This window comes from Aspergillus versicolor (assembly GCF_001890125.1).
Source record: "Aspergillus versicolor CBS 583.65 unplaced genomic scaffold ASPVEscaffold_4, whole genome shotgun sequence".
NCBI classification, from domain to species: domain Eukaryota; kingdom Fungi; phylum Ascomycota; class Eurotiomycetes; order Eurotiales; family Aspergillaceae; genus Aspergillus; species Aspergillus versicolor.
In genome coordinates, this window is record NW_024467527.1 from 1,518,202 (window position 1) to 1,542,865 (window position 24,664).

A 24,664-nucleotide genomic window follows, 5' to 3' on the forward strand; every position below is an offset into this window, starting at 1 on the left:
TGGCCACTTCGTTTATGACCACCTCACCCTCAGCCTCAAACAACTCTCCCTCGTTTTCCGCTACTCACATTCACTCTATCTAGCTGGGACTCCCATCTCAACTACCTTCCGCTCTCACTTCAAGATGGCCGCCCCCGGCCAACCTTCCCCCCAGCAGCTGGCCGCTATGCAGCAGCAGTTCGCTGCTGAGGCGGCCAAGCGAGGAATGACCCCCGAAGACTTTGCCAAACAACAGCGCGAGCAATTAAATGCTGAAGCCGCAAAACATGGCGTATCGACTGAGGAATATGTCGCGCAACTCAGGATGCGTGCAATGGCTGCCCAGCAGAAGGCCGCCGAGGTTCAACGGCAACTCAACGCCAAGGGCGAGGGCTCGGGACAGCCAGGTCAACCAGGTCAACCTGGTCAGCCTCGACAGCCCGGTCAAGGCCCGCAGGCGCACACGCAACAGGTTCCTGTTAATCCAAACAATCCAAAGGATCCCAAGGCGATTGCAGTTGCGCAATTCCTGCAATCGCAAAACCTGAAGCCGAGAACATGCATCATGGACGGGCAAAGGAAAGATATGTTCAAGGGTAGGTTTTTGATGGCCTACAACGATTGGTGTCGATGTTACTAATTTGCTGGATTTCTAGTGAAACGTGCAATCCGTGCCCTTGAATCACCTGCATATGCGAAAGCTCAGAAGAAGAACGCTCTCCTGCCGCCAGTGACCGACCGCGCCTCGGCTGAAAACGTATTCAAGCTCCTCCCCTTATCCATTCTTGCCCTTCGAGTCTCGAAGGTCGATCCTCATGCTGGCCACAACCATGGCAAGGCGAAGAGAGTCAAGGGACTATGGACAGTGAAAATCGAGCAGCACCAGGAAGCCGATCCGATGATGCACTACGTCTGGCTGTATGAGGGCCCGCAATGGAAACAGAAGGCAATGGCTGCTGCCGTAGTGGCCGGAATATTTGCGGTCGTACTGTTCCCTCTTTGGCCCATGGTTTTGAGGCAAGGAGTGTGGTACTTGAGTGTAGGCATGATGGGCCTCCTTGGTCTCTTCTTCGCCATGGCTATATTTCGTCTTATTCTGTTCTGTATCACCGTCTTTGCGGTACCCCCTGGTCTCTGGCTCTTCCCCAATCTTTTCGAAGATGTCGGTTTCTTCGATAGCTTCAAGCCCACATGGGGATGGCAAGAGGTATGTTTTTCCCGTTTTTGAATTCTCAACGATTACTAACCAAATATCTATCAGACTGGAAAGAAGAAGAAGAAGTCCAAGAAGGCTCCAACTGCCCAGGCTGCGGAGTCGGCTCCAACGGCAACTACGACTGCAACTGCAAGCGCAGACACATCTGGTCCAGTAAAGCGTGACCTAGCACCCCGTGTTGAGGAAGTTACGGAGGAGTGATTCATAGATTGGTTTCGTTTTATTTTATTTTCCCATTCAGGCGCTTTCACTTGCATTATCTGCGTACAAAACTCATTATGAGCTTTCCGACACATTCCACTTCGTATATCTGTATCTATCCTTCTCTTTTGCTGTCTTAATTTGGTATTTTTCGTCGGATTATGAGGGGCTTGAAATAGCTGGGATACGGAAAAGGAGTTTACAGCGTGCAATTCACAAATAAATCAGATGCGGATTGAAGGTTTATAGTATCCTGTGAACTATACAGATATCGTAGGTAATGTGCCCAAAGCGCAACTGCATATTAAAACCATGAAATTCACCTCGCTCATATGCAGGCCTGATGACGGCGGAATGGACTAGAACTGCTCTCGCCCAGTATTGTTCTCTTCAACAGACCTAGATGGAACAGGACGTCTTGGAATGCTATGGCGAGCTTCTACCCGTGGCTGTAGCTGTGGCTGCTCAACAGCAATCTCGCCGCTTTCCAGCTTCCTGCGCGCTGCTTCACTATCCCCTTCAATTCCAGCTCGGCGCTCATTCTGGATTCGCTGCTGTTCCTGTTGTCGATCCTTTATAGCCAAAGCTTGCTCCTCGCGTGCGACTTCCCGGGCGCTGATACATTCAAGTCCTATTGTGCGCAGTATCCGCCCAAGTAGGAACTGGTAGCGGAGGTGACCACTTATAATATCGCTCACATCGAGGTTTTCGACGCCGGGGACGTTCTCGATAGGCTGTAGCCCGGCAATTCCATATTGAAGGCTACTTGTTCGATATAGGAAAGCAAGCACAGCGTCATTTTCTGAATAAGCGTTGACAAGTCGTCCACTAACCACACGTCGCATGCAACGCCAGTCGGGTGTATCGGATGGTGTTGGTGATCCCATAAGAATTGCTGTCTCAACTAGTCCATATGCATGTCTTTTGGCCAGAGTTTGAAGACATGAGTAGATAACGCGGGACCCCAAAGAGTACCCAATAAGCGTAACAGGTCTCTCGCCTTGTACCTTGCTAATCAGAGCGTCGGCAAGAACTTCACCCGCCTTGTCAGATCGAGCCTTGGCAACGCTGAAAGGGTTGTCAGCAATGCCGGCGACTTTCATAAGGCCCATGGGCAAGACTAGCGCGCTCAAAAGGCCAGCAAAAATTGTTTTGGTTAAGACCTGACGGCCAGCTGCCCAGGCTGCGGAAGTAACTAAGGAATCGATGGCATTTCCAAGACTCAAAAGGGGTTTTGTTTCCCAGCGGAGGCCGAACACTTCAGAATCCTTGCCGATAACACGCCATGGAACGACAAAGTTGTCTTCTTCTGTTAGCCATCCCGTAATACCAATCGTAACTCGAAGGCGATGATCCTCCTGAGCTGCTTCCTTTTCGTCATCAAACCGGTGACGAGAACCATGAATAGGCAAGAAGGCAAAATCATCCACCTCACGGGCATATTTGTCCACCATGCGCCCTGTCATACGCCCACCATAAGCCCCAAAGATACCACCAACGATGACTCCGCTGCCTGCAACGGCGCCAAGGTAGCCTGCAGCAGCAGTAGCTCCCAATCCAAGCCCACCCATTACTGTTCCTAGACCAGCTGCAATAAAAGGCGCCGCCAGTCCACCAGTAACACCGATCAATACGGCTCCAGCAACAGATGCAATACCGACTTTCCATTTCCTTGATGGGTCGCTTTCTCTGCCTTTACTCTGAGCGTCGGCATTCGCTGGCATTTGAAGAGCGGCGTCTAGTAGCCCTCGCGACACCTTGACTTCATCTTGGTTCAGAGTCTTAACACCCAAGCCTAGGCTGGAAGCGGCATACAGCATCAAAACCCGAGAGTTGGCACTGTAATGTTCCAAACTAAGCATTAACAATAGTAGAGAGTGCAAGATCAACAACTTCTTGGGCTTGGGAAGGTGGATCAACGGTGTTTCTACCCGATGATAAACTTCGGAAAGTCGGCTCCAAGAGGGATCATCATCGTCGTCATACGAGCTTCGAGGTCGTTCCTCATCCTGTTGTTCGGAGCTTGCTTCTGCATCCCTGTCTTCCGCGTCTCGATTGACAATTTCACCGACCCGAAGAAGAACGCTGTCTCTCCAGTCGTCGAATTGGGTCAAGAGGTTCGCTTCAGCTTTGAAATCTTCGGGCGTTGGAACATATTCTGTGCGGACATGGTCGTCCTCTGATTTCTTTAATTCCGTCGTATTTGGAAGTGGAGCGTCACTATCCCCCTCGTTCAGATCAATCAACTGGCTGGATACGGAAGTTTTTGGGTGCTGTTCAGCTGGCGCTTTGAAGGTCTCTTCAATCAAGCTCCTCATGCGCTGCGTAATCTCAGCGACGAGAACTGTAAGGTCCGCCCGCTGCGGTCGACTTAGAATTGTTGTTAGGTCTTGGTCGCTGTTCGACTCCTCCTTGGGCCCCGACCCAAAGGAGTTATTGAGTTTCTTCCACATGGAGGATACAGAGATATCCTATTTTAAAATTAATTGACCAAGATACAAGGCTGCCCTCGATGGGCTGTTGGAGGAGGGATAAGCGAGTGGTTGAATCGATGCGGTCCATGTGAAGGCGATGACTCAGCCAAGTGACGCAACAAGACAAGTTGAAGTACTTGGAGCAGGCAGCAGCAGCCCCCAAACACTGGATCAGCGCGGGTTCTGACGACAATATGCCGGTGAAACAATAGGGCGAGACTTGTTAATTCCGCCCGTGTCTCTCGGAAGCATGCAGTGTGACAATTGGAATCGTCCAATAGCTTAGGAGTTGGCGGTATCAACGACGAAGAACTTCCCCTTTGTTTTGGAAGCATAACCAAGCGCATTGCCATCCCAAGCATCACCATCAGGACGGTCATTTCTTGCCGATTCCATGCGCTGAATCTTCTTATTCCGGCCAATGACTCGTTCCTTCGACAGGGCTTCTTTCAGCTGCTCTAACCCAATAGTGTTCTCTTTCACTGCCTCTGGGCTCTCATCCCGGATACTCTGCAGAGGCTCAACCCCAGTAGTGTCTACTTTCTGGATCTCTCTTACGAAGTGGATTTGAGACTCAAGTGTCTCAAGCATCTGCTGTTCCTCCGCCGGGCTAGACGGCTGGGGAAGAGCTGATAGACGAAGCAAGTGCTTAAGCTGGGCAGGTGTGACGGTCGGGGAAGACGGTCGCGCGCCAGGGTCAGGAAGTAAAGAACGGACGGACCATGTTGGCTTCGCGAGCATGGACTCGATATCGGTATCATCGGGTTTTGAGGAATAGTATCGAGATGTGAGCCGGTTGACTCGTAGGCTTGAGCAAGGTGTAGAGGATAGGCGAGAAGCTGCGCGTCGAAGCATTGTGATGGGATATCAGGAAAAAAAAATAGAGAATAGATCTATATTTCTTCTCTCGCCAGAATACAATTGTGTTTGATAGAGTGCAATAACAGAGTGAGATGAGAGGGATATATACTCAAGGTAAGTCGGGGGGAAAATGCTGGAGAACCCGGAGGCACCAGCCAGACACCGCCCGGCTGAGGAGCTCATGGGGTCTTGGCAGTGACGACGATGCGAGCAGCCCAGTTCCTCCAGCAACTTTTTGAGATAACCTGAACTCTCAACGTGTCTTTTTGATATTAACGCTATATCCTCCTTACACTACTTCTTGCTATAATACCTCGGGACTTGTCAACATGACTGCAGATCCTCGAGCCCTCCTCCAGAAAGTCAGTTGCCCACTGCTTCTACCGCCCCGCTATCAATAGTGATCACTAACATCATGCTCCTTCCAGGCCGAGAAAGCGCTTCAAGGTGCTTCAGGCGGCTTCAGTTTCTTCGGCGGCCGTACTGAGAAATATGAGAACGCAGCAGATCTATACACACAGGCCGCCAATGCATTCCGAATCCAAAAGCTGAGTACGCACCCCTCATCTCTCTGCGGGGAATGTGCACCCCAAATTTTTGACGTCCTTACTAAAAAAAAATACCTTTTGGGATGAATCAGACAAGGAAGCCGGTCAAGCTTTTGAAAAGGCTGCCACTATCCAGACCCAAAACTTGAATGAACCCGGTGACTCCGCCAACACATTGCAGGAGGCCTTCAAAGTCTACCGCAAGTCAGACCCCGAAGACGCCGTCCGCGTGCTTTCATCCGCCATCCAGTACTATGTATTGAACGGGAATCTCCGCCGAGCAGCCACCCAGCAGCAATACCTGGCAGAAGTATACGAGACGGAGCTAGGGGATGTAAAGAACGCACTGGAAGCTTATGAGAAGACCGCGGAGTGGTTTGATGCTGACAATGCCGAAGCGTGAGCTCTACGTCTGCCCCTAAATTATACTAGTTTCAGAAGCGCTAACGCTTTCTTTCTAGTCTTGCAAACAAGCACTACCTCAAAGCAGCCGACTTAGCCGCGCTTGAAAGCGACTACTACAAGGCAATTGACCACTATGAGCGGATTTCCCGCTCATCCATTAACAATGGTCTGATGAAGTGGTCTGTCAAAGATTATCTTCTAAAAGCCGGACTCTGTCATCTAGCCACAAATGTTCGTTTTCTTTATACCATTACCCAGTTCCCTACATACTAACATATCAATAGGACATGGTCTCCGCCAACCGCGCCCTCGAGAGCTACCGTGACGTTGACCCCACATTCAGCTCGACGAGAGAACACCAACTGCTTGTAGACCTGATTCAGACCATGGAGGCGCGAGACCAAGAGGCATTCGCCGATAAACTCTTCCAGTTTGATCAGCTCAGCAAATTAGACAAGTGGAAGACGACGATTCTATTGCGGATCAAGAACGGGATTGAAGGACCAGAGGAAGATGATTTCGCTTAAATTACAGAAACTTGCTCTTCATAAGTTACTCGTTTTTTCAATGTCCGTTTTTCTTGTCTAACGCCGGTTTTATTATTCAACCTATACAAGATTTGTATCTTGCTTGGATGTGGTTCTTAAACGTGGTCATGATAACTACTTTTTTTACGTTTCTCGCTAGTTGGAATGGTCTGTTCTATCCTTTTCGTTTTTTATGCTCCCGGCTGCTCAGGTAGGTATTTAAGTATTACCATAAGGTATGAAGCAGCCAATCATAATTCATTACGACCTGTTTAGCCGTTCATCGACATCTATGTATGTATCTCAAAAGACTTTTAGAAAATACCCCAAAAAAACTCAGAACATAAAGATCATCAAATCATGCAGTGGAATCTTGTGGTATCATATCATCCCATCTCTTTATCCAACCTGTGTAGCCTCTAGCAACATCACAATCCACCACTCAAATCAAACACGCGCTGTATATAGAAAGGGGGGCTGACTTAGTTATCAATCTCTTCCAGCGCCCTCGCCTTCCGTGGGAATACCCGCTTGTACAAACTAATTCCCACAGAATCCTGTGGGTTCAGCTTTCCATCGAAAGTGCACTTGAAGTATCCATGTGTCCCAAGACTCTCCTTGATGAACCCGCTGCGTCCGCGTCTTGTCCACAATTGCAAAGCCTTGAACCAATTCACGTCCTCGGAGTTGAAAAACATGTAGCGAACAGTGACAACACGCTTGTGGATCTTGTACGGGTGGCCTGTGATGATGGCGCGCTTGGCGACAACGCGTGATGGGTCAGGTGCCACGACCGTGCCCGTGCCGATTAGGTCAAGTGTGGATGTTGTGAAGTCTGTGGCCGATGTTGGTTCCGGTCCGTCAGCGGAGTCGAGCATCTCTGGGTCTTGCTCCTCTGAAGCCTTTCGAGTCTTGAAGACGAGGACGGGGACAGAACCCCATGTGAGTGGCCCAATCCAAGTGGCAATAGCGCTGCGGCCGGGGTGGAGGAAGCGATCGTATTTGTGGACGTTGTTGGGCGTATTGTCTGCGGAGGAGAAGACGGGGTTAACGATTAGGCGCCGCGGGCCGTATTGCACGATGAGCTCTTCTTTGGCTTTGAGCGGTTGTTCGGCGGCAGCGTTGAGGCGCATGTTGATGTTGACCACGGTGTGCTTGTGTTCGTGGCGAAGGAGAGAGAAGAGAGATAAGGGTTGGGGTTTGTTGCGGAGCGAGGCAGGGACTGCGCGAAGGTGGACATCGACTCGGCTGCCAGGGCTAACACCGCCGACAAGGGCCTCTCTTAGAATCCTGTTCTTGGAGCCCTTATAGTCACCGAATTGGAGAAGTCGTCGCCAATCCTCGGGTTCGTGGGGTCGGTCCTCTGTTGTGTTCCAAGCGCTAGTCTTAAGACTCTTCATTCCTCGGTATCTAGCCAGTCGCTCTCGGGCGAGGACATTGGGGTGAAGCTCGATCTCGTCGGGAAATTCAAGGTCTTCCTTGGCTTCGTTCCTGCGGCTGGCTCTGTATTCTTCCAATTGCTGTGCTTCCTCCTCTGGTGACGGGTCAAGGAACATCTCTGATTGAGGGTATTCCGAGGCTCCGCCCTCTGTCATCGCATCGCGGTTGTCTGGGAATACACCGTCCTCGGGAGCTCCAGAGACGTCCATTTCCATGTCTTCATCTTCATCCTCGTCTACAATGTCGGAACCGGAGTCTGATACGTCGTCCAAGAACCAATGCGACTGGTACTCGGAAGTACCTCGCGGTAGCCTCTTCGGCTTAGCCGGGATATGGTCATTATCGTCAGAAAAGTAGTGGTGGTCATCTAAAAGAACACCCTTCTTATCTGTATCCGGCATAGACTCTATATCATCTTCCATCTCAATTTCTTCCGGTGCAACAGTAGCCAAGTCATCTTGATCCACAGATGGTCCATCCAACACTTGAGACGACCCGCTTTCATCGACAGCCATCGCATCATCCCGCTTAGATCGTGCAGTAGGTAGCGGAGCAGACGTGATAGTGTCGATTTGGAAATCACCCCAGCCGGGGACATGGACCAGGCGGTCTGTCTTCAAGCCCTTCCCACGTACAACACCGGTCAACACCACGTCGTCCACCACATCCGCAGCGCTTTCAGGCCATTTGACGTTTTCAATGAGCATCCAACTCCGGTCGTCCCGCCAGCGGATACCTTTAGGCGTTGCGGTGCAGAGAGATCGGATAGCATTCGAACATTCTTGTCGGGAATCAACTGAAAGAACCTTATCGACAGCTGGGAAGAAGTGGTTCAAGAATGATTTGAGGGACCCAGATACTTGGGGGCGTTTCTTGGGAGGGTTGACTTGATCGAGGCCCTAAACGATAACGGTATTAGCCATAAATCCAAGGCAGCACGTAAATATTGCCTAGTTAACATACCTGTACAACTGCAACAACGTTTGAAATACCCTGGCCCTCGATCGACCTGAGCAACAGCTCCCCTTGCTCTTCCACCTCAGCCTGTGCGGAGACCGCTACCACAACGAAGTCCGCCATCCGGCAAGCATCCAATGCACTCATCAAGTCATACTTGGCCGGAATATACTGTATGTTCTGTCGGAAGCGATCAACACGCACTCGAGAGATAGTATCCGCTGAGGCATCGGTTGAAATATCAACACTTTCGTTCAATGCCTTGATGATGGCACCGGTATCGATGTCGACCGAGAGGGGAACGATGGCGACGTGACGGGGTGCCCCATTTTGACCGGAGAAAATGCTTGTCGCCTGAGCCCTTTCCTGTTGCTTGTTCTGCTGCTTCTGGCGAGCCTGGTTCCTTCGGTCGAGTTTCGACATGAGTTGCTGGTGAGGGGTCTTGCGAGTGCCCCGCTCTCCTCTTTCGACCTTGCCTAGAAAAAAAAAAGGTCAGTATTCGCTCTGGTTGAAATAAGAGAGATGTGTGGGTTTAATCTCCTGTACCTTTAGCCTGGTCCTTCAGAGCGCGCTTAGAAGCATGGCCAGTCTTGTAAGACTTGTGCGAAGTCTTGGTGGTGGAACGGTGGTGGTGCTGCACCGTGGAAGTAGGCGCCATATTGGCACCGCCAGAGCCCTTGAAGCGAAACGGAAGAGATGCCAGGGTGTCGAGCTTATAGCGAACGTATAGATTGCAAAAGCAGAATATAACAGCAACAACCAACAAGGTCCGGCGCAAGAATGAATAATATAGATCGATGGATGTTGAAAAAATTAGGCGGTGGAGATAAAAAACAAGCGAGCGTCCGCAAAGGCGGTCTTGGCGCCTTTCTTCCAGCAGAATAAAAAATTAAAATTTCTCCGCAGCCTCCAAAGCTGGTTCGAGGAGCTTAGATAAAATAACTTGATCATTAACTCTGACCCAATCTTACCGATCTTGCTCGCCTTTGAATATCCGGACCACAACCCTGGTATTCCCAACCCCGTCGTCGCCATGGCGGAATCAGCGCCGACAAAGGCCGTTGCGCCTACCAAGCAGCGCAAAGAGAATAAACGGTTGATCGAGGCACAGAAGAAATACGGACGCGGCAAGGCTGTCCATACCCATAGTGTAAGGGACAAGAAGCTGCGAAGTAATCTACAGGCTGTCGAAGAAAAGTACAAGGATGCCGCTCTCCGCGCCAAAGATGCGGAGATTCTCATGGAACATGAAGCCGGATTCCTCGAGCCCGAGGGGGAGATGGAGCGGACGTACCGGGTGCGCCAGGACGAGATCGCAGCAAATGTCGGCATCGAGACGGCGAAGAAGAAGTTCGAATTAAGGCTTGATGACTTTGGACCTTACCGGATGGACTACACGCGGAATGGGCGCGAGTTGATGCTAGCAGGGCGAAAGGGACATGTCGCAACGATGGACTGGCGCAATGGGAAGCTGGGATGTGAATTACATCTACGGGAAACTGTTAGGGATGCGCGGTGGCTGCATAACAATCAGTATTTTGCCGTTGCTCAGAAGAAGGCGGTTTATATCTATGACCGCCAGGGTGTTGAGTTGCACTGCCTGGACCGAATCGTCGAACCCAACTTTCTTGAATTTCTCCCCTATCATTTCCTTCTCGCTTCAACTGTGAGTATCTTCTCTCTTTTATATGCACCAGAAAGTTTCACTTCTAATACGCAGTACAGCAAATGAGCGGTCACCTCAAATACACCGACACATCCACCGGCCAGCTCATTGCCGAGATTCCCACCAAGGCCGGAGCTCCAACAGCCATGGCCCAAAATCCTTGGAACGCAATTATACATGTTGGCCATCAAAACGGCACCGTCAGTCTCTGGTCGCCCAACACCGAAGCCCCGCTCGTCAAAGCCCTCGTCCATCGCGGCCCTGTCCGCTCAATGGCCATCGACAGGCAAGGCCGCTATATGGTCTCAACAGGCCAGGACCTCAAGATGCAAGTCTGGGACATCCGCATGTACCGCGAAGTCCACTCCTACTCATGCTACCAGCCCGGTGCCTCCGTCTCCATCAGTGACCGCGGTCTGACAGCCGTCGGCTGGGGCACACAAGCCAGTATCTGGCGCGGCCTTTTCGACGCCGCAGCCGCCGATACCCAGAAAGTCCAGTCTCCCTACATGTCATGGGGTGGCGACGGCCAGCGCATTGAAAATCTCCGCTGGTGCCCGTACGAGGATATCCTCGGAGTAGCGCACGATAAGGGCTTCGCAAGCATCATCGTGCCCGGCGCTGGCGAACCCAACTTCGATGCTCTCGAAGTAAACCCCTACGAAAACCCCAAGCAACGTCAAGAAGCGGAGGTTCGCGCTCTCATGAACAAGCTCCAGCCTGGCATGATCTCGCTAGACCCCAGCTTCATTGGCAGGGTCGACACAGTCAGCGACAAGAAGAACAGGGAGGAAAAGGATCTCGATCGCCGCCCGGAGGACATGATCGAGAAACTCAAGAACCGTGGCCGTGGCCGGAACAGTGCGCTACGGAAGTATCTCCGCAAAAAGGGCAGGCGCAATGTCGTCGACGAGAAGCTTCTCAAGGCGCAGGCGCTGCACAAGGAGCGCTCGGCGCGTGCAAAGGAGAGACTCAGAAGCGACAGGGAGGAGCTGGGACCTGCTTTGGCGAGATTTGCAAAGAAGGATATCTAATCTTGCGCGTGCTTTCCCCGTTTCTCTCTGTCTCCTGGCCTTCTTCTTTCGGTGGCCTGTATGCTTTTTTTTTTCCAAGCTCTATTCGCTCTGTCGTTGTCAGCGATGATAGCAAATGGAGAACAACACAGATACCCTGATGTGTGGAGCAAGTATAGCTCTGCCAGCCTGTCATGAATATGCATTTGAGGGCGTTTAATTGGATACATTAGTTAGAAAAGTGCTGCATACATAGATATGTAATATCCAATGCACATTTATATACTTAGCTGGTTTATTTCTATCATATAGTGTCGGGTCCCAAGTGCTTAGGACTTATAGTTTACTAGTATCTCCTTGATCGAATATTACTACCATTTTAACAATACTTTGGATGCTGGCATTACAGACTGGGCCATCATTCATGGCAGCCCCTTCTTTTAAGGGAACGGTCGACGCGGATGTATTGCACATTGAAAAGCGAAAAAATTCTTGTGATGGTTCCTAGCACGACATAAAAGGCAGTACCATCGTAAGAGCAAATCCTAACGCCAATAAAGAGCATGTCGCCAATGAGAAAAATCGTGAGTATCACTGCAGAGAAGATCAAGAGCAAGAGTAAAGAGCAACCAACATCAACCAGCATTAGACGCAATATCTGTCACGCTTAGCGGGAATCAGGCTCAACGAGATATCAACCTCCACAAAAAGGAGGGGAAAAGGCCAGAAAGCCGACACCGGAGAAAAAGAACAGATCCAAAAGGCCGCAATGAAGCCAGATGCAAAAACGATGAAAGTGATAAAGTACAAAAGCCGAGGTCAATCTATGCCGAAGGGCCTTGACCTCGACGCAAGGTTTGGTATTGCAGAACGAGGGGGAAACCTCACGTCCAGGAATCAAAGTTCCATAAAACATAACCAAGTATATACCGCGCAAAAGGCGATATGAACAACCGGTAGCGACCATGTCTTCCATCAGTAAGAACACCAAATAAGCGAAACACTCCCATCCGATATGTTCAACGAAGAAAAAAGCAGCAGCGGACTCCCCCATACGACACGAAGCAATAATAGACAATGTACCCGAGCGTGCGCCATTTCCCAACCTCTTTAGACTGATATAGAATGAAAAACAGTAATTAGTTCTCTGGAAAATCATGTCGCTTTTTGCCTCTTACCGCCTCCCCTGGGACTAGCCTTAACTTTGGCAGGCCCAGGGGCGGTGCCATTGACCTCGCCGCCAGCGTCCTCGCCCTCCATCTTGACTGTACTAGGCCGCCTGCGCTTGTTGCTCACGTTAGGGCTGGCACTAGCGCTAGCGACTTGCTGTGGCATTTGGCCTTGCGGGCCCATTCCCGGTGGCCCGGAGAGATTGCTCTGTCCGGGACTTGGATGAGCCGACCCAGAAAGATGTGGCGACCCCTGAATGCCACCCGGTAGGTTAAGATGAGCCATACCCGGAGATGCAAATTGGTTTGGCCCACTCATGCTGGGTGCTCGTGCGTTGGGGCCTGGCTGAAGTGTGGGGTTCATATGACCCTGCATGTAAACAGGGTTTGCGCCCTGGTTATTGTGAATATTGCTAACCAGGCTTCGCAATGACTCCGTCGGTGTTAACGTCGGATTCTGGTGTGAATACTGGAGCAGAAGCTGCATTTGCGACATGGTTTCCGCCACCTAGACCGCCATGACAGTTAGAACAACAGAGCGAATTAAACCAACAAAAGGACATAATAGCATACCTCTAGGAAGCTCATTACAGCAGGGGTAACCCCGTTAGACGTCACCATAGACTCGGGTAATGTGAGTTGGGGCTGCTGGGGCTGCTTCTGTTGGGCCCGTTTCCCCGGTCCCTTGGTAACCTTTGGGCTTTGCTTCTGATCAAGCTCCAATGCCTGTAGTTTGTTCCGCGGGAGATACTCCGTATGATTCATAACAACGATATCGAGCATTTCAATTTTGTTCTGGAAATCGAAGTGTGCTTTCAATGTGCCAGTAGTAAAAAGCTAGAATGCTGTTAGAATGTATAAATAAGTTGCGAAAAGTATACAACTCACTTGAGAATCATTTGTAAACCAGTAGATAAAGGAAGCTCTGGGGCACTCCACAATATGACCCCCGTTTGGCGAGTCCCTTTCCCGAGCACCTTCGATAAGCATCTGGATCTGACGGATACCACTCGTAAATTGCGTCAAATAATACCGCGCGAGCGCAGGAGTCGCAATCTCAAACTGCTTAGCACCAGCTTGAGAGTTGTACACGCCTTGTCGAAGAACTCCTGTGGGTGAGTAAAATCTGTCCACAAAAGTAGACCAGTATTGTAGATCGTTCGCCTCGCCGCGGGACTGTATATCAGGTATTAGTCTCTCCGAGCACTGACTACCGGGTTGTGAGAAGAATGAATAGAAGGGACGTACCGTAAAGCTACTTAGCTGTTCGGCGAAATTGCCTAGGCATAGAATCGCCTGTCCTCTCATGGCCATTCGCTGCTGTTGCATCAACATTGCCGCATTTTGTTGCTGCTGCTGCTGGGCTTTGAGCGCCTCCTGCGCGGCCATTGGATTGGGTTGCTGGCCTTGTTGCTGTCCCGGTTGTTGGCCTGCTTGCGGCTGAGGTTGTGACTGGGGCTGCGCCTGGGGCTGTTGCGTTTGGGGCTGCGATTGTTGTTGTTGCTGTTGTTGTTGCTGTTGTTGTTGTTGTTGTGGCTGTTGACCCGGCGGCTGGGCCTGGGGAAGTTGTTGAGGCGCGAGATTGGGAGTTGGCTGCGGCTGTTGGGTAGCCGCTGGCTGCTGTGGCGGCGGCTGAGAGGACGGCGCTTGAGGAGGGTTTGGTTGTGGAGTAGCGCTTCCTTGGTGTGGAGGCGGTCCTGGCTGAGGTTGCGGGGTGACGCTTTGGGCTTCATGCACACTTTGAGGTTGGGGTGCCGGACGTTGCTGTGGGGTGTGTTGACCAGGTTGAACGGCAGCATTCTGCTGTTGCTGGGCCTGTTGTGCTTGCTGTGCTTGTTGAGCCTGTTGGGCTTGGGCCTGAGCCTGCGCCTGCGCTTGTGCGGCTTGCTGCATTGCAAAAAGGTGCTGCTGCTGTTGTTGGATATTTTGGGGTTGTCCATGCGACATTTGCTGGAGTTGCTGCATTTGCATATTCGCGGGTCGCATTGCCGGATTCTGCATGGCGACCATGTGCGCTGCATTCAATGCTTGCGTCCCATTTGGAAGGGACACCGAGAGACCTCCATGTTGTTGTGGCTGTGGCTGTGGTTGCTGCGGTGGCTGCTGTTGTTGGGGCTGACCTTGCTGCTGTGCATTCTGCTGAAACATCATGCGTTGTCTGATCATGTTCTGGTGGTGTTGCTGCATGAGCTGCTGGGGGTTCCCGGCGACTACTTAAAAGACGTATATTAGCCCATGACTAGACGCGATTCAGGGGAACTATGCCGATTGGAAGAGATTTTCACCAGAAAAAAACGCGCAGATTAGGGGAACGTACAATTCTGGCCATATGGTGGCTGTGGGAACAAATGTGCCTGCGGTCCAAGGTGAGAGAGAGCATGAGCCTGTACAGGGCCTCCTGGGCCAGTGGTCCCCGCTCCTGGAGGCATTTGCCCCATCATCGGACCGCCCTGAGAAACCTGCGGGCCAGGCCCAGACACGCCAGGATGTACTTGCTGCACCATGGGGCCTGGGTGAGCATTAGGGTGTTGACCAGGAGCCAATGCATGGCCGGGAGGCAGACCGGGATGGTTGGCAATGCCTGGATGGGCAGCGAACGGCTGCGCCATCATCATCGCTGGGCTACGAAGTCACCGATAACGGGACTCCACAGCCTAAAAGAAAGAGGAGGACAGCGAGAAGGAAGCGTAGGAGAAAAAAAAAATAGAGAGAGAGAGAGAGACAAAATGAGGTGTTGATGATAGCGACGGAGGCTTGGGCGGGCGTGGGACTCGAAAAGGCGCGCTTGACGTGGAGACACAACAGGGCCGCTTTTAGTGTCGGAGCGGAGGCTAAAGCCTAAAGGCTGACGGACGATTGAGCCTGCGTCGGTGTCGTCCAGAACCACATCAAACCCAAGGCATGGATTGGGCCTGGAAGATACCACCGGTGTCGGCGAGGTTAATCGTCACCCTGAGCGATCAATGTTAGAGGAGACGCGATGGGATGAACGGCGGGAGCGAGAATTGGGAGATCGGGTGGAGGAAGATGGACAGGAGTGGAGGGGCTTAAGGACCAAAGAACGGCGAGACGGCTCCTGTCCGACTGTCGCGATCGCCAGATCAATGAGGCTTGATAGCGACCGGGATAACTTTGGTCTCGCAGGCTGGTCACAGAAAAACGACCAAAAAGCGCCACACAGATGGCAGACCCCGAGCGAGTGATCAGGAGGAGGGGAAAAGGGAGTGAACGGGGAAGGGAATGCGGTGGCTTTCCAAGGGGGAGGAGAGAAGAGGGAGAGAAGCAGAGCAGAGGAAAATTGACGAGATCTGGAGGTGTCGACCAGGCGTCCTCACCGTCTCAACCAACCACAACTTGCAACACTTACCCTTCAGACAGCGTGCTACTGCGTGGAAGCTCCAGATATCAGAGATCTCCCGGCAATCCAGGAAAAAGCGCTCCTCTTGACTGATATCTCCTGCCTCTGGATTTCTTCTCTGGGGGCGCTTCGCTGGCCGGAAAATCCGATGGCCGGAGCCACTACGCCAAAAGCGGTAAGGTTTATTAATGCGGAAAAACAGTTCGGCCGGCTTTAGTTCTTTTTCTTCCACACCAATTCCTCTCTTCCTCGACTTTTTCTTCCTGCAAGAATTCTCAACCGTGGACTATCTGATCGGAATATCTGCTGCGAGATCGACCAACATGCCGTCTAACTGAACCTCTCTTGTCAGACAATGGCTTGGCCACTGCCAGCCTTCGCAGTAGCGTATGATGCAATGTGATCAGACCATACTGCTCGCCTCAACTCAAATCATGTTTAGCTAACTTTGTAAGGTGAGTGAGTTACAACGTGTTTCCTTGTTTTCCTGTTTTTTACACCGATCTCTCGAGGATGACAACCATACCTCTTCTTCTTTCTTTACCAAATCGCCCATGACGAGATAATTCGGACCTTCCTTTCCCGGTTGGTCTGCTACTTGCCAGTATACTTTGTCTGAGAGATACCTTCAAACTTGTTGATTCATCACGCGTGTTATGTGTACATTGGCTGATGATTCTAAAGAACAGTGATAATCGAAAAATCTGAAAGAAGAATTAGTACCATTGGGCTGCAGATACCTTTGGTCACCCAACAATGTCTCAGTAGCACGGTGTATTTGCAGTCTGTATTTCAAAAGGATTTTGTCTGCGTGGACTAGATTTAGAGTTCGCATAAATAATACAATCGAGTTACAGTTGAGTTGATTCGGGCTGTATTCTTGCTGCACTCTTATATCATGTAGAACTGGGTAGGACTATGAGCATGTCGGTTGTGGTCGAAACATTATAAGAGTCCAGTAGTCCTGTAGACCTTATACTGCAAGACTACCAACTCAGGCTTGGATCACCGAGTCGGCAGATCTTGAGTTCGTCGGATTCAACCTGATAGAATGTAAAAAGATAACACTTCTGAAAGCCTCGATGTGCCGCTTTTCCCATGCGGTGGGAAAGTAGTGCACTCCCGACGATGTCAAACGCATACAAATAGTCAAGTACATATTTAAGACAAGTAGGCAGTTAATCTATCAGATACGTTCGGTCTTCCTTTTACTCAGATTCCTGGTCCTGTATACAAAGTGCTATCAGGTCATGTGACTCCTTGCTCCCTCTTTGTCAGCCAGGCATAGGATTGACATCAAAAAAGTTCCGTCGCCTTAACTGCCTATTTGATGCGATCGCCCGTTCTCTGCAACATCAGCAGTCTCGATATTTCCCTGATTCCGGCGGCTCTCATTGCCCCGGATGTACTCGTCAATGCAAAAGGGCAGGCTTCTCTGGTCTCTCGCACGACCCTGCCGTTTTGTTGCGCATCGCCGATATCCCGCAGTCGTCACATCTCCGTTGCGACGCTTCCACCTCTCGCAGGCGTGGTGTTCGTCGACACCTTCCGATCCGAAGGACAGTCGAGACCCAATCTCCGATAATCTTCCCGACGGAATTTCAGCCCTCAATGGCGGACACAGCCCGAATGAACCCCATGCGGCGGTTGAGACGCCAGTAGAACAGCCAAGCACAAAGGAGTCAGGCCCTTACGGGTCGGCGATACGGAGAGCACTCAGGAATAGGAAACGCACTAAAGAAGTGGCCATTCCGACTGTCTCAGTCCCTGACTGGTTTCGCGAACGGAATACGGTACTCAGCGAGGAAACCACAAGGGAACCGCAACGGCAAGTGAACATCCGCGCCATAACCCCAGATGGCAAAGCTTCTGCAAATGGATCAGCTTCTGGAGGCAGCGGGGACGAGCCCCCTGCGGGAGATGAATGTCTTGACACCCAAAACCGCTATGCATTGACGGACGCGTTATGGGAGGAGCTATGCGCCTCCGCTAGGGCTGGTTTACGACTACCGCCCGCAAAATATGCCACCGAGCCTTCGACACGCAAATCTCACCTCGGCCTCCACTATCCGGGCACAGATGGGATCTTATTCTTAGATGCGGTAATAAAACGTCTCGCGGAGGAACTCGGTGCCGACGTAATCACGCTCAATGCACAAGACATCGCTCAGCTCTGCACCGAGCAGGATCTAGCGGATACAGGTAGATCCTCGCCCATCCGACTGCTTGGCTACGAGGTGTACCGACCATCAATATCGGACGCGTGGCGGGAGTCTAGCGAGGGAATAAATGATGAAGAAGAAGGCGACACAGACGCGATGATCCCACGGAACTTTCGCCAGGATGGCTACGGTAGACCGAAGTTCATAACAATCGAGAATTCTCGTGAACCTGGAGATATTCCTCTTCCCAACTTATTCGGTCTCAAGGGCTTGGTCGCGGCAATCAATCCATCAGACAACTCGGCCGGCGCCACATCCCAGCCGTCTTTCGATCGATCTGAGGAACGGAGACTTCAGCTCTTGCATAAACTTCTCTCATCCCCTGGAAAGCTCTCACAACAACCAGCTATTCAAAACACGGCCGAGGAAGAGTCACCTAGCGACTCTGACGGTCCGCAACGGGAACAGACGCGTGATATTATTGTTCAGGTCCAAGATTTCGTTGACATACAGAATACCCGTGAAGGTTCCGGGTTCTTAAATCTGTTACTTAAAGTTATTCAAGATCGCCGAAAGGATGGGCATCGGGTTCTATTTATTGGCACTGCGGCCCAAGACGTTCCCCCCGATTCTGATTCCTCAAGACTACTGCAAACTGCATTTGATGATCAGTATTCCCAGACCGTCCTTGTCACGCCCGCCATGAAGGCTGAAGCCACGGAAAAGACTTTTGCGGAAGATCGAAGAAAACGGACCTTGGATATCAACATTCGACACCTTCAGAGCATGCTCCGGACACGACTTGAGGAACAGCCCTCGGCAGTGAAGGACGAAGTCCTCCAAACAACTTCCTGGCCACTGGAAGAGCATCTGGTGAAAGATTCTGGTCTCGATGAGGGGTATTGGTCGTATAATCAGGTACACTGGGCGACAACACTTGCCCTTGGAAGCCTTCGTGGGGATGAAGTGTTTGGGTTTGAGCAAATTGAGCGTGCGCTCAGAATGATACAGAAGACGGATTCGGTCAGAGACGAATGGCTGCAAGAACGAACACCGAAATCCAAGTCCAACAAAACGGAGAACAATCGCGAGAAGTTGATTTCCTCTCTCCGCAAAAGTTGCAACGCACATGAGAAGAAGCTGTTGAACGGTGTTGTTGACGCAAAAAGCATTCGCACTACCTTCGCGGATGTACATGTCCCGCCTGAGACAATTGACGCGTTGAAAACGCTCACTTCGCTATCTCTCATTCGCCCGGAGGCGTTTACCTACGGCGTATTAGCTACCGACAAGATCCCGGGCTTACTTCTTTACGGACCTCCGGGTACTGGAAAGACTATGCTTGCAAAGGCTGTGGCTCGTGAAAGTGGAGCAACGGTGCTCGAAGTCAGCGGGTCTGAAGTGTACGATATGTATGTTGGTGAAGGGGAGAAGAACGTCAGGGCCATTTTCTCACTGGCCAAGAAGCTTAATCCTTGCGTCGTCTTCATAGATGAAGCAGACGCCATCTTTTGTTCCCGTACTGGGGCCAGCAGCCGCACATCCCATCGAGAACTGATCAATCAATTCCTGCGAGAGTGGGATGGGATGAACGACACGTCTACGTTTATTATGGTTGCCACAAACAGGCCGTTTGATCTAGACGATGCGGCGCTCCGTCGCCTCCCAAGGCGACTACTTGTGGACCTTCCCACCGAACAAGACCGCCACGCAATCCTAAAGATTCATCTGAAAGAAGAAACCCTAGAACCTTCTGTCGATCTCGCGGAATTGGCGCGTCGCACACCGCTATACTCCGGCTCTGATTTGAAAAACCTCTGCGTTGCAGCTGCTTTGGCCTGTGTACGGGAAGAGAACAGCCTAGCTCAGCAGCATACAGGAGAAGGTGCATACCAATATCCTGAAAGGCGAACCTTGACATGGGCACATTTCACTCGCGGCATGGAAGAGATCAGTGCTTCCATCAGCGAAGACATGTCATCGCTTTCCGCGGTCCGTAAGTTCGACGAGCAGTATGGAGATCGCAAAGGTCGGCGCAAGAAGAGTCCCGGATGGGGATTCGCAACGCATGTCAGTGACGACGCTGCTGCATCAGACGCAGCAAGAGTACGAACGTGAAAATCAACAACATGATACCCTAGAGCATGCGACTTGGACCGGTGTTATTTTTCTTTCCATAGAGAGTGTCTCGGCAGACCTTTCGGCAAGGGAACGGGTCCGATCATGCGATAACATATGTACCACCATCTATTTCTTTCATTACCTGTAGCGATATGACCGGGATGTACCAACAGTTAGACTAAAAGAAGTATATACCATTCTTGTTGCCTGATTTCCCAGTAGTGGTGGCATTTGAACACGCTTTGAGCTGTTGTGTTCTGGCAGATTTTTCAGGTGTCGACCGCCGCTTCTATCCGCACTTGGATTTCGTCACCTTCTTTCAACATGCATTCTTTCTCTTGAGAGAGAATGAAGGTCAATCATACAATACTTAACAAATAACACATTTTAGAATGCGAAATTCACTCCCGCGAGACAGCTAAAGGAGACCACCCACCTTCCTTCTGTCTTTTATCCCGCGGGCTTTCCTCACGCGATCAACCCCTCACATTCTCCGTTCTCGTCGCCTTCGCATCGCCTCCTCCCCTTCCTCCACTACTCACTCCCGGCCCAATCCCCCAAAATAATCCATCATGTCCGCTGAATCTCGAGACGATGCCGTCCGCGAAGCCAAGAGATACGTCCGCGAAGTCGTCCAAAACGACTGGTCCTTCGAATTTTCGGCCAAACCCGGTGCCCCTCCTCCAAAGTACCCTGCGAACCCAGAGCCCACGGAAGTGCTGGACTGGCGCGTGCGCGAATATGACAGCTCCGGATCAGAGCTAGAGCCTCAGTTTTCGCCTGTTGCGAGTCCCGGGCCTCTAGAGGGGGGCGATGCTTTTGATGGCTTCTCAGGCGGTCTTAGCTCAGTGTCCTCAGAAGAAACCCGGCACACTGAGCGCCGGCGCAAGCGTCGCAGACAGATGGAGGAGGAGATGAGTTGGAATGAAGGACTGCGTACCTGGGTAGAGAGACGCGATGCATGGTCCGGGGCTCTGTCTCGAAAGCAGGTCAAGACATGGGAGAGAAAACAGCGGTCGGTGTCCGCGACTGGTGCGGAGCTTGAGGGCAACACTGCGACTCCAGATTCAGATACCCAGGATACTTCAGCATTTCTTAATTCCAATCCAGCTGCTGCTCCAGCTACGGGGGAGCCATCTAACCTCGCGTCAAAGACAGACGCTCTGAACATTACCGCAAAGGAAGATAATGCGCTACATACTCGTGACAACGGCATCCAACAATCAGTGGCTGACCAGATTACTGTCAACGACGCAACTAAAGCCGAGATCACGACCAGCCCTATTACTGAGATAGCAGACTTATCAAAGCCGCTCTCCGCCTCCGCCGCCATCCCGGCGGCATCTCCGTCTACCAGTTCCACCTCCTCATCCCCTTCATCAGACACCTTCCACGACCCTCTTATCCCTGTCGTTCCCTCCCTGATTTCAACCTCCAACCCAATCCGTGCCGCCATAACACCCGCAATGTACCCCTCCATCTACTCGAAGGTCGTCATCCAAGGTCTCACTCCTACCGTCCCAATAAACCTCGCGGACATGACAAAATCTATGGTCCAAGGCTGGAAAGCAGACGGACAGTGGCCTCCAAAGCCTCAAAATCTCGTACTCAATAACGACGCAATTGTCCGGCCCACCAATACCTCCGCTTCAAAACACCCCGATACTCCCGCTATCCCCCAATCAGCAGCCGACAAAGACAGGAATCCGCCAAGCTCGCCAGAGTCAAAGCGCAAGTCCTCAATCGCGAGCACGGTGCGCAAGGTCTTGCATTTCTCAGGGTTCCACCCGCATCCATTCCACAGGCGTGGGTCGTCAAGCCAGCACCTTTCACATCCCGAGGATCTCCCCGGGGCTGCCGAAGGCTCAGCAGTCGTGGAGGGAGATGCTGAGCAAGCAGATAAATAAGAGCGTCATACTCATACATAAGTTTTATTTTACATTACCCTCGGGTTTCCTGTTCTTTCCGTTTCTTCCTTTCCAACTATGAATATAACCCCTGGGTATTAAGGCTATATATCTTACCCCCGCCCCCGCTGCTTTGCACCCGCTGTATTTCATCTTTGACCACGGAGCTGGTGGATACTTATGGCACTCTTATCCACTCTATTTGGTTGGTGCAAAGGAAACTTGCTCGAGTCGACTACTTTATCGAATTCAAGAAATATCATAAGTAATCCTTTTGTCCTACACTCCGCTACGAACGCAACCTTCTATGTTTCTTATTTGTCCATAGCAGGTATCAGAAACTAAAATCGCTTACCAAAATTCCCCGTGAAATGCGTGGATATATATTTCCTTGTCTTTCTGGATGCCAGTCCAGTCCTCAACTCCTCTCTTGCCATTAGGCCATTAGACCAATATTCTCGGATTTCCTAGCTTCGTACATTCAAAAGCCACTGAAGGGTTTTAATCCTAGTACGAAGATCCATCATGGTATAGACCAGCTTATGCCTTTATCGAGAACAACGAATGATAACAGACGATAGCAGTGCCTTATCAATGAATTTTCTTTGTATGTGATTTTCTAAGCTATTTGTTCTAAACAGTAAACACCGTACAGTATGCTGAACGAAAGGAGTAGTAGTCTTCGAATAGTAGTAGAGCACCACGTGATTGACTGCCTGCTGTCATTGCGGGTGCGGCGATCCGCTAGTGTGGAACTGACAGTCTGACTCTATATGGTGGGTCTTGATTGAGCATCGCATCATACAACAATCTTAACCCCCGAGACTTTCGTGGAGAACCGACTCGCACTAGCAGGACATTGAATTTTCTTAAGCCACGCACTCTCCCTTTCATGGACTCTCAGCTTTCACACTCAGTCACCTGTGATAGCTATGTGCAATAAGTATAAGTATGGTCAGCTTGGGGACATCGACGAAGCCTTCGCTACCGCCGCAATATCAAAGGACCTAAGGTATTCCGACTCACCTTTGCCGGATTTCTTCACAAGGTCTAATTTCAGATATTGGGATACACTAGCATCGATTGAATTAATTTTCGAGTAATTCAACCCACTCCGGAATCCCCTTGATCAGTGTCCACATGTACTTCTCCAACTTGATGGCACACTTGGCATATACCGTTGTTGGGTCATTGTACTTTAGACAATTGCTGATAACCAGCTTCAGATCGTTAATCATGTCTTTCGGGGAGGTGTAAGAATCGCTCTCTAGTCTTTCTTCCATGGTTGACAGGTCCATGGGAGATTTGATGACAGTATAATAATCCGGAACCTCATCTTTATCAACGGGAAGAAGGAAGGGCCATGCTTGTTTATGGTTTTGGATCTTGTTGAGAAAACGTCGAAGCTCGTTGAAATGAGGGCCATGGCGTGGCTGCCGTGCTAACTCATCCATATCAGGAGACCACCCAGCTGCCTGGATAGCAGGAATAGATAGCGGATCAATTGGAGTAATGACGCCGCTTGCCCATTGCTGAGGTGGTGGGTGAATAATGTGACTCTTGCTTAGCGGACGCATTTTAGCTAGAATAGTTTCCTTCTGCTTTAGAAGCATGCGGCCAACTTCAAGATAGCGTACTCGAGGGATCATGGAGCATTGCATGAGTGTTCCTCCTTCGTAGTCCTTGATGTAGCCCATCCAAATAGAACCGTCGAGAGTGATCTCCTTGGTAAACCCTTGTTTTTGGAAATACCCGATGGCATAATTGTCAGCATAAGTCAGGAAGTACATCACTGGCGATGTGGCTTTGACATAATCCTTCAAGTGAGCCATGAGATGCGCACCGTATCCCTTCACCTGCTGATCAGCCGCGACTGCGCAAAACACAATCTCAGCAAACCCGCGATGCCGGACTTCCCGAAACGATATCCCACCAATAACTTCCAGCGGCTGTTTGACAATGGCGATGGACAAGTGTGTGCGGTCATAGACAAGACGCGCGATGTAATCTTTCGGCATTTTCGGAAGCTGTTTCTGGAACAGACATTTGAGGCCCGTTAGGACAATCATACTCTCTGTAGATCCATCATTGTTAACGACTCTGTATTCAATCTCGCCGTTTTGCTCCTCTATAACTGCAGGCTTCAAGTCAGAATAGTTAGCCTTCACGTTTCCGAGCATCTAAAAGCCAAGGCATACTTTATCCGGGAAGGGAATCACTCGTGTTATAGCTGAAGGCTTCACGATTGATACTGCGACTTCATCATGGAAATCTTTGATTCTTTTGGCATCAGACGCAGTATCTGGTTCTTCTGTGGTGATGTGTTTTGTGGCGTGGAGGTCCTGACTGTTGTTGGCCATTGCCATCTGCGTTGTATACTGGTTCCTGTCAAGCTCGATCCCCAGTGGACGGTATGCAAGCTGGCACTGGTCACCACACCCTTCAAAACTATATCAGACCTTATATCCAGGTTATAGAAGTCATGATAGAGTAATTTGGAGCTTCACACCAGTGTGGAGTAACACCTACGCCTGGAGGCTGTTTCTTTATTTTTGGCAGCTTCTTGTGGCCGTCACGTGATGGCCTAGAGCACCAGGTTATGACATCTTCATTCATAGGGCTGAGGCTATGTCTATACTAAATTTACAGTAGACCGTAAT

The 24,664-nt window shown here is 50.8% G+C and overlaps 9 protein-coding genes across 9 annotated transcripts; 5 read left to right on the forward strand and 4 right to left on the reverse strand.

Moving 5' to 3' along the window:
• Positions 1 to 124: 124 nt before the first annotated feature.
• ASPVEDRAFT_130871 (Sec62 family protein translocation protein) lies at positions 125 to 1,396 on the forward strand (the record flags this gene model as incomplete). Its single annotated transcript, XM_040806762.1, has 3 exons — positions 125 to 575; positions 636 to 1,186; positions 1,253 to 1,396. The coding sequence occupies 3 exons, from the start codon at positions 125 to 127 to the stop codon at positions 1,394 to 1,396; spliced, it is 1,146 nt and encodes a 381-aa protein (XP_040667331.1).
• Positions 1,397 to 1,755: 359 nt separating this feature from the next.
• On the reverse strand, positions 1,756 to 4,845 carry ASPVEDRAFT_191690 (DUF726 domain protein; the record flags this gene model as incomplete). Its single annotated transcript, XM_040809092.1, has 2 exons — positions 4,174 to 4,845; positions 1,756 to 3,840 (listed from the first exon to the last, which is right to left on the reverse strand). The coding sequence occupies exons 1-2, from the start codon at positions 4,723 to 4,725 to the stop codon at positions 1,756 to 1,758; spliced, it is 2,637 nt and encodes an 878-aa protein (XP_040667332.1). The 5' UTR covers positions 4,726 to 4,845.
• Positions 4,846 to 5,060: 215 nt separating this feature from the next.
• sec17 (alpha-soluble NSF attachment protein SEC17) lies at positions 5,061 to 6,211 on the forward strand (the record flags this gene model as incomplete). Its single annotated transcript, XM_040817312.1, has 5 exons — positions 5,061 to 5,093; positions 5,160 to 5,283; positions 5,372 to 5,678; positions 5,741 to 5,915; positions 5,969 to 6,211. The coding sequence occupies 5 exons, from the start codon at positions 5,061 to 5,063 to the stop codon at positions 6,209 to 6,211; spliced, it is 882 nt and encodes a 293-aa protein (XP_040667333.1).
• Positions 6,212 to 6,320: 109 nt separating this feature from the next.
• On the reverse strand, positions 6,321 to 9,394 carry ASPVEDRAFT_167515 (small subunit rRNA maturation protein TSR1). The gene is made up of 3 exons (XM_040808660.1): positions 9,155 to 9,394; positions 8,615 to 9,084; positions 6,321 to 8,550 (listed from the first exon to the last, which is right to left on the reverse strand). Exons 1-3 carry the CDS (start codon positions 9,264 to 9,266, stop codon positions 6,694 to 6,696), a joined length of 2,439 nt encoding a protein of 812 aa, XP_040667334.1. The 5' UTR covers positions 9,267 to 9,394; the 3' UTR covers positions 6,321 to 6,693.
• A 247-nt stretch (positions 9,395 to 9,641) lies between these two features.
• Positions 9,642 to 11,308, forward strand: ASPVEDRAFT_130377 (uncharacterized protein; the record flags this gene model as incomplete). The annotated part of the gene is made up of 2 exons (XM_040806718.1): positions 9,642 to 10,274; positions 10,334 to 11,308. The coding sequence occupies 2 exons, from the start codon at positions 9,642 to 9,644 to the stop codon at positions 11,306 to 11,308; spliced, it is 1,608 nt and encodes a 535-aa protein (XP_040667335.1).
• Positions 11,309 to 12,442: 1,134 nt separating this feature from the next.
• On the reverse strand, positions 12,443 to 15,071 carry ASPVEDRAFT_130002 (LIM domain-binding protein; the record flags this gene model as incomplete). Its single annotated transcript, XM_040806678.1, has 5 exons — positions 12,443 to 12,964; positions 13,030 to 13,293; positions 13,345 to 13,632; positions 13,705 to 14,666; positions 14,774 to 15,071. 5 exons carry the CDS (start codon positions 15,069 to 15,071, stop codon positions 12,443 to 12,445), a joined length of 2,334 nt encoding a protein of 777 aa, XP_040667336.1.
• A 2,146-nt stretch (positions 15,072 to 17,217) lies between these two features.
• Positions 17,218 to 20,094, forward strand: ASPVEDRAFT_130352 (ATP-binding protein; the record flags this gene model as incomplete). The annotated part of the gene is made up of 1 exon (XM_040806713.1): positions 17,218 to 20,094. One exon carries the CDS (start codon positions 17,218 to 17,220, stop codon positions 20,092 to 20,094), a length of 2,877 nt encoding a protein of 958 aa, XP_040667337.1.
• A 575-nt stretch (positions 20,095 to 20,669) lies between these two features.
• ASPVEDRAFT_130107 (DUF4050 domain-containing protein) lies at positions 20,670 to 22,004 on the forward strand (the record flags this gene model as incomplete). The annotated part of the gene is made up of 1 exon (XM_040806687.1): positions 20,670 to 22,004. The coding sequence occupies one exon, from the start codon at positions 20,670 to 20,672 to the stop codon at positions 22,002 to 22,004; it is 1,335 nt and encodes a 444-aa protein (XP_040667338.1).
• Positions 22,005 to 23,092: 1,088 nt separating this feature from the next.
• ASPVEDRAFT_83109 (bromodomain-containing protein) lies at positions 23,093 to 24,364 on the reverse strand (the record flags this gene model as incomplete). Its single annotated transcript, XM_040817313.1, has 2 exons — positions 23,093 to 24,145; positions 24,203 to 24,364. The coding sequence occupies 2 exons, from the start codon at positions 24,362 to 24,364 to the stop codon at positions 23,093 to 23,095; spliced, it is 1,215 nt and encodes a 404-aa protein (XP_040667339.1).
• Between the last annotated feature and the right edge of the window lie 300 nt (positions 24,365 to 24,664).